Source organism: Platalea leucorodia (assembly GCF_965183815.1).
Source record: "Platalea leucorodia genome assembly, chromosome: Z".
NCBI lineage: Eukaryota > Metazoa > Chordata > Aves > Pelecaniformes > Threskiornithidae > Platalea > Platalea leucorodia.
Genome location: NC_138858.1, coordinates 41,764,169 through 41,776,742, shown reverse-complemented (window position 1 = coordinate 41,776,742; position 12,574 = coordinate 41,764,169). Strand labels below are relative to the sequence as shown.

General features: G+C 44.1%; 1 protein-coding gene across 1 annotated transcript in view; it reads left to right on the top strand.

Moving 5' to 3' along the window:
- Positions 1–387: 387 nt before the first annotated feature.
- Positions 388–12,574, top strand: part of ENTREP1 (endosomal transmembrane epsin interactor 1) — a gene marked incomplete at its 5' end in the record, with an annotated part of 32,021 nt that continues 19,834 nt past the window's right edge. Inside the window, 2 exons of the mRNA XM_082335595.1 lie at positions 388–765; positions 4,259–4,315. Of these exons, the coding sequence (XP_082191721.1) occupies positions 388–765; positions 4,259–4,315 (435 nt within the window). The remainder of the gene's footprint in view (positions 766–4,258; positions 4,316–12,574) is intronic.

Genomic DNA, 12,574 nt, shown 5'->3' with positions numbered 1-12,574 from the left:
AAAGGAAAAAGGGCAAGGGAGGAGGGGAGGGAGGGAGCACGCTGACAAGCGGAGGGGAAAACCCCGCCAGGACTAGTACAAAACGGTCCAGGTAGCAGCGGCAGTGGGGAGAGCCGTGCCGTGCCGGGGCGGGATGGCTCTGCGGCCGGGGGAGCCCGGGGCGCGGCGGCGGGCCAGCGGGGCCGGGGCCGGGGGTCAGGCCAGGCGCCTTGCCGCGGGCTTGACGCCGCGATCGGCCGGCGAGGAGGCGAGGTGCCGGCAGAGGAGCGCCGCAGGAAGTCAGCGCCCGGGTGGGCTGGCGCAGGGGCGGCGGAGGGGCGGCCCCGCCCGGCCCCGCCCGGCCCGGCCCGGCCCGCCGCCAGCGGAGAGCAGCGGCTGCCGCTCCCCATGTCCCTGCCGGTGGTGCTGCCGGGGTCCTGCTGCCCCGTCCCGGGGCTGGCCCCGCCGCCCCAGCCGGCCGCCGCCACCACCGCCGCCGGCCCGGCGCCGCCGGCGGGCTCCCCGTCGGCCGCGGCCGGCCGCCCGCTGCCGCCGCCCCTCCGCCCCGCCGGCCGCCGCCGCCGCTCCAGCTTGCCGCCACACCGCGACCCGCGCCCCGCCGCCCCGGCCCCGGGCGCCGGCTCGCTGCCGGCCCGACCCCTGCTCTCGCTGGGGCTGCTGCAGATCGTCCTGGGCTGCTCGCTGCTGGCGCTGAACTTCGGGGCGCTGTCGCTGAGCAGCGCCCCGCAGGTGAAGAACGCCTGTCCCTTCTGGGCCGGCTCCTCGGTAAGTCACCGCCGCCCCGCCGGGCGCCCCCCCGGCCCCGTCCCGGCCTGCAGCGGACGGGCGCTGCGAGGCGGAGCCGCTGCCGGTCCGCGGGCGGCGTTTGCTCCCGCTTCGGTGAGAGCGCGGAGCTCCCTCTTACTTGGAAGTCATTCGCCGTTGGCTTTGGCTCCCGGCTGTGGCGGGGGGGCGGCGTGCACCCCAGCGGGCCAGCGGGCGCAGGGACAACCAGGCGGGGGATTTCCTTCCTGGTGCGCGTTTTAGCCTAAAAAAGGGGACTCGGTTATTATGCGCAGTCCGAAACAGGATTTTCTCAAGTCGTGGTGTATGTAGATGTTGTGTGTTGCTTTTGTGCGTTCTGTACCGTTGCTCTAGTGAGAGAGGGATAAAATAGCGATGTTCCTGGGGAAAAAAAATGGATGGGCTTATGACATTTTCGTAAAGAGTAGCGAGACAAGTTATTCCATCTCCTGTTGGGCCCTGCTTTAAACTTTAAATTTATAAATATGGAATATATGACAGTTTGTATTGCAGAAGCTAGGCAGTAACAAGCAGAAGTTAATCGGAGACAAACAGATTGCGCCCAGTTTGTGGGACCCCTGAGCAATGAGCAAGTCATGTTCTGTGGCTGGCATGCTCTGCTCCTGCTGCTCGTGTGAACAGCATCAGCCTGTCCCTCGGTTTAAACGTTTAAATTACGTTTCCAGCGTTGTTCACAACCTGTGGAAACACATTCGATGATCTGCAGTTTGGGGATCGAGTAGTTGCTATTCATGTGCGCAGTGTGATGCTCATCCCTGAAAGTATAGATAGCCTTTATGCGGGATGGGGTGGGAAGGGGAGGGAACCCAGACCATCCAAACGCGTATGTTTGGCATCTCTCTTGTGATCTTTCATCTTTTTTTTTTTTTCTTTCCTTACCCTAGATTAAAACAACTTTAAATATATGTAAGCTATGGACTTTCTTTGAACCCTGCACACAGAACCATGCTTATGCTTTTAAAATGTTTTAAAATTGCGTGTGTAAAATAGAAGTATTTGGTCTCTTTAATAATGAAGAAGGGCATTTACTTTTTTAATGCTAGCTCTGAAACAATAATATATTCAGTCGGAAAAGCTACCAAAAATGCGTTTTGGGTGTAACAGCACAAGTGAAAATTTTAGCCCAGAAGCAACCTGGAAAGGTAGAGGCAATTAAAAGCTGGAATTGAGAATGTGTCTGGTTTTTTTGGTTTTTTGTTTTTTTTTTTTTTTTTTTTTTCATTTTAGATGCAACATGCTGATTACGATGCACTGGTTAAGTGCGGATCAGGAAAACTTTGAGAAAGACTTTCTTTTCCTATATCTTGAAGGTTTAACAAACGTAATGAAATAAGTCTTGTTGTCCTTAAGGCAAAACAGCAATTCACATCAGTACTGGTGTGCTTTGTTATAAAATTATGTGACTATTTTGCACACATAGAATTAAAAAAAAATAATTTGTTATGAAACTGCAGGGTTACATATGTGGTTTTGCAACACCTGTGACGATATCAGTAGGTGTTTTGGCCAAGTCATATATGCACGTTACGCTAAATCAGATTGATCATGTCAAGTGAATGAAGTTACGGAAAGGATTTATTAAAAATGCTAGTGGCCAACGTCCTGTTTGTTCTAGTCTTCTTGTTTCTTTTTAGGGTAGGAGTTTGGTGTGAATTGGCTTAGTCATGAAGTCCCATGAATTAAAAGTATACCCGCTTATTTGTGGGACCTGCTGAAAAACTAATTTGCCTTTCTTTATAGGGTTCCCATCCTTACTGTGAGAGAGTATTTGGGTATGCTGTTTTCTTCAGTTCTACAGCAATACTTTCTCCTTCCTTAATTGTTTTGCCCTGTAAGGCGAAGAGTCATCAGGTTCAGTTCTGTGATTCAGCAAGTTTGGTGTAACGACTGCTGCTGCAGAAGGGGATGCTTTTACTTTCTCCTCTTTCCTCGTGCTGATACTGGCATTCATCCAACTAAACAGCAAGTCAGTTCAGGAAGATAGTTTTGGTGCTCTTCAGTGTTTTTGGTAGGGTTCATGCTCTGGGAGTTAGTTCACCGAAATGGTCACAAGAGGGCCAGAGTCAGCACAAGGGAAGAGGCAGGAATGGGTACTCAAAGGCACTTAATGAAGTGATGGAGTGATGACCAAGGGTGGAGAAGAAATAGCCAGTTTTTAGATTTGCGTAGCCATCTTGCAGAAAACAAGTACTCAGTTAGCTGAAAGTAATATTTATCGATGATCTGGATGAGGGGATTGAGCGCACCCTCAATAAGTTTGCAGACGACACCAAGTTGGGTGGAAGTGTCGATCTGCTGGAGGGTAGGAAGGCACTACAGAGGGATCTGGACAGGCTGGACCTATGGGCTGGGGCCAACTGTATGAGATTCAATGAGGCTCAGTGCTGGGTCCTGCACTTGGGTCACAACAACCCCATGCAACGCTACAGGCTGGGGGAGGAGTGGCTGGAGAGCTGCCTGGTGGAAAAGGACCTGGGGGTGTTGGTTGACAGCCGCCTGAACATGAGCCAGCAGTGTGCTCAGGTGGCCAAGAGGGCCAATGGCATCCTGGCTTGTATCAGGAATAGTGTGGCCAGCAGGACCAGGGAGGTGATAGTGCCCCTGTACTCGGCACTGGTGAGGCCGCACCTCGAGTACTGTGTTCAGTTTTGGGCCCCTCACTACAAGAAGGACATCGAGGTGCTGGAGCGTGTCCAGAAAAGGGCAATGAAGCTGGTGAAGGGTCTAGAGCACAAGTCTTATGAGGAGTGGCTGAGGGAACTGGGGTTGTTTAGTTTGGAGAAGAGGAGGCTGAGGGGAGACCTTATTGCTCTCTGCAACTACGTGAAAGGAGGTTGTAGCTAGGTGGGATTTGGTCTCTTCTCCCTAGTAACAAGTGATAGGACAAGAGGAAATGGCCTCAAGCTGCACCAGGGGAAGTTTAGGTTGGATATTAGGAAAAGCTTCTTCCCTGAAAGGGTAGTCAGGCACTGGAACAGGCTGCCCAAGGAAGTGGTTGAGTCTCCATCCCTGGAGGTATGTAAAAGACGGGTAGATGTGGTGCTTGAGGACATGGTTTAGTGGTGGACTTGGCAGTGCCACGTTAACAGTTGGACTCGGTGATCTTCAGGGTCTTTCCCAACCTTAACGATTCCATGATTCTATGATTTTAGGCAATTGTTGAGGTTGGAGTTGCTGGCATAACTTCTTGTCCCCATGCATGTTTTCTGGGAGGAACAATAAGAAAACAGCAGATTCAAATTTGATTGTCTTATTTCACAGGATGCTCTTAGGAGTGAAGAACCTCACCAGCACAGGCTCTTATTTTCTGCTTTAAAGTGCATCTTCCTGTCTTCCCAGCATTGTTGCGGTGTTCCAAAGTACCTTTCATCAGAGCAGTGACAAATACCATGTAAATGGCATTCTGTGAACAGTTGTGTGCTTCTTGGTGATACCGTGTTTTTTGATGTCGTAGGTAATCTTGTCTGGAATCTTAGGCTTAACGACATGGAAGAGGCCGATGATGCTTTTGGTAAGTAGAGATTAAAACTTCTTATAAGGAAATTATCAGAAGATGATCCTGATGTAATAGTAATTGGTTAAAAAAAAAAAAAAAAGGAAAAAAAAAAAAGAAAAAAAAAAGAAAAAAACAAACCCCCAAAACCCAAAAAAACCCCCAAAACACCCCAAACCAAGCCCCATTCCCTGCCCCCCCCCCCCAAAAAAAGACCCCAACACTTCTTTCTGCTTGAAAAAATAGACTAGATTGTTGAGTTTCTTTTTTTAAATTGTAGAATCATAATTATTGAAAGAGGGGTCAAAGCCAGTGAAAGACTGTTTTCTTTCCTTCATGGATGGAGTCCCCACTAAGGGCAAGAGTGGACCATGTCTGGAGGAAGTGTTAATGTTGTTTACAGAGCACTTATTGTGTTTGTGTAGATCTAAGAAAGTGCTGGTTTAGTATAAGTAATTTAGGTCTCTGAGGCAGTGCTGCTTAAGCTTAAACAGAGGAGCTGGTTTTAAAGCTTAGCTCAGTTGTACTGTTTTAGTGTCCGATAGCAGGTTTGAGATCTACCCTAAGTATTGCCCTGTTACAGTAAGTATCCAGTGTTACTGTTTCAAACGCAGTTGACATTACATTGCTCTGAGAGAAGCAGATTGATGTGCGGGGTATGTAAGCTGTTTCTGTTTGTAAGTGAAATCTGAAGCTGTGTGGCTTTCAATGTCTCAGAGTTGGGATTTGAAAAAAAAAAAAAAAGGTTTTGAAGTGTTTTTTTGTTTGGTTGGGTTTGGTTTTTTTTTTTTTGTTTTGTTTTGGTTTGGATTTTTTTTTGCCTTACTGTCACTTCTGAAGACTTTTTCCAGGCCAAAGCAGTTGTTTTATTTCTATGCAGTGCTTCTTTGGAATCTGCATGGTCATCAGTGAGGAGCACCAAGGATCAGATGTGTGAGTGGTGGATGAATTGCTGTTTCTCAGTGGTGCATTGGTTAGCACAGGCAGAGCAAAGCAAGTTTTTTACCAGTTCTGTGGATAGAAAGAGGAGCTTGACGTCTGTGGCTTCCAATCTGGAAAGACCATATTTTCATGAAAATAAATGTAAATGCCATCTGTCTCAAAATGGCTGAGGCTTGCACAGTGCTCCCTGTTTCTATATTGCCTGTGTTCTGTGCTGTTTCTACAGCATGTTGTTGCTGTAGTTTCCTTTTGTCTGTTGTTGCTCTTTCATACTTTCATAGTCTCCTTTGTATAGACTTTGTGGGCCCTTCCTAGTTTTACTTAAATATGAAAGCACCAAACTTTTCCTAATCCTTTCCTTTATATTAAATTATCTTTAGGATGGTTGAGTGCTGGAGCGGGTTTCCCAGGGATGTTGTGCAGCAGATGGGGAAGTTTCTGACTGATTAAAGCCCTGAGCAGCCTGCTATGGTCTCGTAGCTGACCCTGCTTTGAGCAGGAGGATACACTAGAGTCTTCCTGAGCTCACTTGCAGCCACAGCTATTCTACGATTATGTGATTCTATGAACCTGTGTGTGGTTTGTTTTTGGTTTTTTTTTTTTCTTATTTATATGTGTATTTTTTAGAGGTCTGATTTTTGAAAGTCAGATTGGATCAGACTTGACGTTGGGAAACATTTCTTTACTGAGAGGGTGGTCAAACACTGGAACAGGCTTCCTAGAGAGGTGGTCAACACCCCCTGGCTGTCAGTGTTTAAGAGGTGTTTGGACAATGCTTTTAGTAATAGGCCTTAACTTTTGGTTGGCCCTGTATTGGTCAGGCAGTTGGACTGGATGGTCATTGTAAGTCCCTTCCAACTGAAATATTCTATTCTGTGTGCAAAAAAGTAAATTAGCATTAAACATTTCATGAGGCTAAGGAAATCATGCATTGAACTAGCTATGTTCTATCAAAGATGGATTGTTAGTTTCTGTGAGCATATTTATTTTGGGCTAAATTTTTAATATATCTGCCCTCTAGTAACTTGAACATTTTTTCTTGGGAGTTATGAGGAGTTGTATGAGTTGTAAAAGCAAATTTCCTAAATACCTAAGCAATGAGACTCCTTATACAGCCATGGCTTGGAGTTATGATGTTCATAACTAAAATTATAAAATGTATTTGGAGCTAAAACATATCCCTTTTCCAGCTGTGACTGCCTTCCTCTTTTTACTCCTTATGCAAGGCCCTTTGCGCTTATTTCTTGTAAATACACTTCTAATGGATTTCTCTCTCCTGACTTCGGGACTGAATCCCTTTTTCCCTTGCCTGCACTGAGCCACCTGCCTGCTGTGAAGGAAGCAGAGGTCACGCAGCTGTCTGCCTTAACTCAAGCAGGTGCCAGGTGTAGAAATGCCTTTATGCAGCAAGTGAGCTTTGTGGAAAGGACTGATTGCACATGAAGGTGGCTTTATAAGATTGTTACTGAACCCAGATATTTAGCATGTTGAGTACCTGTGCTAGAGCCATGCCAGAAATCTGAGGAGTGATATCAATTACTATGTTTTATGTTGCAGCAACTTATGTCAGCATTTAGTTGTCTTTATGCAGAGACTTTGGTCTCTGCATAAAGAAGTCTGAACAACAGACTGTGCTCAAATTGTAAAGTTTGTGGGATTAAGTGGTCATTATTCTTTGTCATATATAGTTCTGTCTCAATCTACAAATGTTCTCTTGTTCATAAGGGCGGGCCTCATCTCATCTTTCCTTTTATGCAGAGCTGTTTTCAGTCACTCAGTTCAGTTTCATAATTTCTTCAAATTGTGCAAATACCCCCTGGAATTCTTCATATGCATCTAAATCCCCCAAAATAGCTTTGTTTTCAGCCCAAGTTGGATAATTATGTCTAGATTTTAATTTATTGTGGTGTGTACTAAAAGCTTTCAGTTTTAGCAGTTAGGCTGTAATTAAGGGTAGATGGTTGAGCTCCATCATTTAGCCCTCTCTGCTTCCCAGAGCGGGGTCTTGAACAGAATTATGGTGACTGGTGAGTGCCACAGAATTTGTCCACGAGGAGGTGCTGGTCCTCAGACCAGTTTGTGCTAGGGTTTATGCTTAAGAACATGGTAATGCTGTTCCTTGTGGCTTCCTCTATTATCTTTTTCTTTTTATTGTCAGTTTGCGGTACTTATGGAATTTTATAATGAAAGTCACATTTATCTTTGCCCCCTTTAAAAATACTAATTCTTTCTAAAAGAAACCTGTTTGCTACTCTGATTCAGGATTCAAGATTTTCATCTCTGAAACCTGCCGGAGCACACCTATTTGCTTGCAGTTCCTTTGCACGGCAGCAGCCTAGCTCCTCCAGTAAAAGGGTGGTGTCTCAGCTCACAAAACATTTATCTCTGTCTTCCCCTTCAAGGTGATGATTTCTCACTGCCTGGGTTTGTTTCTTTGTGAACGGCCAGGCTGTCCTATGGCTGCCACTTCAATCCGAGGCCTTAGTCATGGGGAAAAACAACCTGGCTGTTGTTTTTTTTTCCATGATGGCAAGGCACTGGTGCTGGCTCTTGGAGAAAGCACAAGGCTGCAATGTCATGAGAAAGGAGCTGGGGACGGGCTGCAGTGTCAAAAGCAGAGAGGGCTGCTGTGTTTCAGTTGCTTATGGTTTTCCCTCCGTGGGGAGAAAGGAATGGAAACCCGTTAGTTACAGCTGTAGTGGACCTTGAGTAGCACCATCTGTGAGAGGAAACCAGTCTTGAAGAGGGATGGCTGTGATAAGACCTGTTAGTAAATAAAATTGAGAGCCACATCTGTTGTTTTTTTGCCACCAACGCTCTATTACAGCATGGGAAGATACTAGGTAAATAATAGGTCCCAGAGACAGGGTCCTGCAAGACAAAATCAAATTATAATCCTAACTTTTGAAGGACGTTCTTGCAGGGGAGGCTTGGCCTTCAGCAGTACAGCTGCTGAGAAGCCTTGACTCTGAAATCTTACCTTGGTTTTAGTTATCTGAGGCTTTTCTGTTCTGGGTATAAGTTGCCAATCAGCTTTAGAAGTCAGCTTGTAACGTGTACGCTCTGAAGCTGATTTTTCTTCTAGAGCAGAAGCCTCTTCCTGTGCATGCCTGTCCAAATGTATTTAATGGGGAGAGAGAAACTCTTCCCCTGCCCTCAAGATGTTTGGGTATTGACTCTCAACTGTTCTGGGCTCGATGTTACTCTCTACTTGTAGAGAAGCTGGTTCCTTCCTCTCTGTTCCTAAACTCCTCACTTTCATAGGGCTTTAAATCTTGTATTGAACTGAAGGAACCTGACTTCTTTCAGAAAGTATAAGAATATCACATTGTTTGATTGCATATGCATTGAGGGCTATTCACATCTTCAATGGGCCATGCTTGCTATATTAGCCTCTGTCCTTACTCGTATACCAGTTTGGACTAGCCAACATACTGTGAGGTTATGTTGTATCCCCAGGTGTTGCCTGGAGCCATACGTGCTTTGCTGAATGCAAAAGCCTTCTGCTAGTGAAGCATCCTTTCCTTTCCAGTCATGTACAAATTAGTTGCAATCCTGTAGAATGTGCTTTTTAGGAGGCTTTCTGGTTGTGGGTTGTTTTGTTTTGTTTTTTCACCAACCGTAACAAAGAATTCAAGTTAAGCATATCTCTGGTGGCTGTTTGGTGCTTGTGTTCTGCTGCTAAAGAGAAGATTTAGCTGTGATAGCATGAAAAGTGACAGGAGTGCAAGCGTGCAGGATGACACCAGGCTGTTATGCTGGGTAGATTGTAACTGCAGCAGCTGCAAGTGCTGGGGAGCAGTTAAGTACCCGCAAATGCATGGGATCAAGAAATTAACAGAGCGGATGCAGGCTGGGTGAATGTGACTCTGGCTTTCAGCTACATCAAGTGCTTTATGGTTCTGCTGTTAGCTAGCGTGCCAGCTTTTGTGTTCATACATGTTGTCAGTTTTCATGTCAAGGTTTGACTGAGAAAAATCCAAGTTGCATGTTCAGCATGAGTCATTCAATCTGGATTCTTTTAATGTTTTACAGTGTGGTAACTAACACAAGGATTTGAAATTTTATTAGAACCTTTTTTTTTTTTAAATTCAGAAGTGTTAATATTTTTGGGGTTATGACAGAAATTTACAGATCTTAATTATAAAACAGAGAAGTTTATGGAACTCAAATATTTATTTAAAACTTTGAAAATTTTTGAAGTATAAATTTGTAGTAAACTTCTTATTTAATTGAAAAATTTTATCAGAAGAAAAATATGTCCCAGCAACTTGAAAATGAAGATTTTTAGGGCTAGCTACTGCCTTCTTGATATCTGTACCTTGACTAATTTGCATAGATTTAACCTAAATTTACTGTTTAGACCAAAATACTTAGTTCTGGTGCAAGTGAAGTGACATTCTTAAATTTTAGCCCTGCTAGTAACAATATAAAGCACTGTGAACAGAAGCTGCATATCATGATCCTAATGCTGGGAAAAAAAAAAAAATCTCTCCGTATCCATGTTCTTCATAATTAGCAAAGTCATTTGACTTTGGTGAGAATTACTGTAGTAGTGCCTGTTTGTCTGGATTTTAGAAGTAAAATAGCTCAACGTTAACATTTGGCTCACATGCAGGTCTCTACCATTAAGTCAATAAGTGTTATTCATACAAAGGTTTTAAAGTCAGTCCAAGCAAATAAATATGCTTTTAAGTGTGAGACTATGAAAAGCCTTAGAAAGGCTTTTAGCTTTTATAATCAGGTCAAAGTCAGATCTCTTCTGATTTTTTTAATCATATATTTTTATGCTGAAAAAGCTTTTCTCCCATTCATATGGGGTGTTTTAATGCTGCATTTGAAGTATGTGACTTTTTTATGAAATGAATTAGTTTGTCTTTTACTTCTGTGTGGCTTTGTTTTGTTTACAGTTGTGCGGCAGGTCTCGTTAAGGTACAATAAATAGCTCTCACAATGGATAGAAACTAAGGTACCATAATTAATGCGTCGTTATTGCTATTGCTGCTGTGTATATGGAAAATTAATACAGTGACTTGCCTTTTCCTAGAAGGATGTTCATAAAGTATATATGCACAATGTAAACAGATATAAGAGTTGATGATTGTGGAGCAAGAGTTTCTCTTTCGTTTATTTTTTAAGTGCTTGCTTGGGCATCAGTCCTATGTGTGTATATTAAAGTGAAAGCAATTCCTCACTGGCATTAGATATTAGCTTCAATGGCGGCAGCAGCAGCAGGACAACAAGCAGTCTGCCCATGCAGAATGAATGATAGGATCAGAGCCTTATCATGCAAATTTATGCTGCTGCAGAGTCCTCAAAATGCATGATGGATTTTTTTTTTTTACCTGGAAGAGAATATCTGTCCAAGACATTAGCAAATACTGTGTCTAACACTAGAATACACTTTGTTTTCCTGTAGTTTAATTCATATAAATGTTCCTCAAGACTTTCTGCAGCTGTTCACAGTCCATGTGTATCTAATGCTCAGAAGATGAGGGCTGTGAGCCAAACTAAAGCCATAATTTGAGTTGTTTCCATTTTTATCACTGCAGTTAAGACTAGTTACATCTGTTTTGGCTTTTAAAATAGCATGTTTGCCTTTGCCTATTTATTCTAAGTTGAGGAGTACTTCTGGTTTACCTGTGGGTGGGATCTTCTTTCACTGGGATAAAGTGGAACACCGGTTTTTACTTGTACGTGAGTGTGATGGAGAAGATGTTTAAATTTGGATCTGCAGGAGAATATATCTTATAAAATAAGCTGACAGAGTACACGTTAGATAAGTTGACAGTGAGGTGGATTGAAAACTGGCTGAGCAACTGGGCCCAGAGGGTTGTGATCAGTGGCACAAAGCCCAGCCAGAAGATCGTCAGCCGTGTTGTGCCCTAGGGGTGGATACTAGGGCCAATACTACTTAATATCTTAATGAATGATCTGTACAATGGGACAGTGTGCGCTCTCAGCAAGTTCACAGGCAATACAAAACTGGGAGGAATAGCTGATACACCAAATGTTGCCATTCAGAGGGACCTGGAGAGGCCGGAGAAATGGGCTGAGAGAAATCTCATGAAGTTGAACAAGGGGAAATACAAAGTCCTGTCTGTGCAGCGAAATGACCCCAGGCACCGGTACACACTGGCGAACAACTTGCTGGAACGCAGCTCTGAAGAGAAGAACCTGGGGATCCTGGTGGACAACAAGCTGACCGTGAGACAGCAAAGTGCTCTTGTGGCAAAGAAAGCTAATGGTGTCCTAGGCTGCATTAGGCAGACACTTGCCAGCAGGCTGAGAGAGGTGAGCGTTGCCCTCTCCTTGCACTGATGAGGCCACACCTGGAGTGCTGTGTCCAGTTCTGGGCTCCCCAGTACAAGAGAGTCATGGACATACTGGAGCAAGTCCAGTGAAGGGCCATGAAGATGATGTGAAAGGACTAGAGCATCTCTCCTGTGAGGAGAGGCTGAGAGAGCTGGGACTGTTCAGCCTAGAGAAGAGGGCTCAGGGGGGATCTTCTCCAAGTTTATAAATGGCTGATGGGAGGGAATGAAGGAGCTAGACATTTCTCAGTAGTGCACACTGACAGGACAAGAGGCTATGGGCCTAACTGAAAAAATAGGAAATTCCATCTGAACACAAAAGACAACTTTTTTCCTGTGAGAATAGTCAAAAACTGGTCTAAGTTACCCAGAGCGGTTGTGAAGTAGCCATCGGTAGAGATACTCAAAACCAACTGGTCATGGTCTTTGGCAGCCTGCAGTAGATGGCCCTGCTTGAGCAGGGGATTGGACTAGATGGTCTCAAGAGGTCCCTTCCAACCCCAATGGTTCTGTGAAAATGCTGACCAGCGATGGAGCAGAAAGAAAAAGGATTTTATCTCTCAACACTAAAGTACAACATATTCTCTTGTCCACTATTGGATATGTAGTAGCAAATGTTACAGTTACGGTTCAGATCATGGTAGTTTTTTAGATTGTATGTAGAAGAACTGTTTTTATCTTCTGCCTCTGAAATGGGATTGTCTGAATATTAGGTTATGCAGTCAAGAATAGACTATACCTATAATAAACATATCAAGATTTCATTTTTGTATGGTAGAATTTATTAGAGCATAAATGTAGAAATTATCATCCTTGTTTTGCATATTTATAATAATGTTCCTTTTCTTCCTCTTTCTTCTTTGATTTTAACATGTTTCTTTAGAAAAATCTGTGTGCTTTTTATTCAAGATTTTGTAGGCAATTACATTAGGAGTCTGGATTTTACATATAACTTTTTGTATACATGTATATAAAATATATATATACCTGCATATATAACTTTTTATATACCTGTATACTC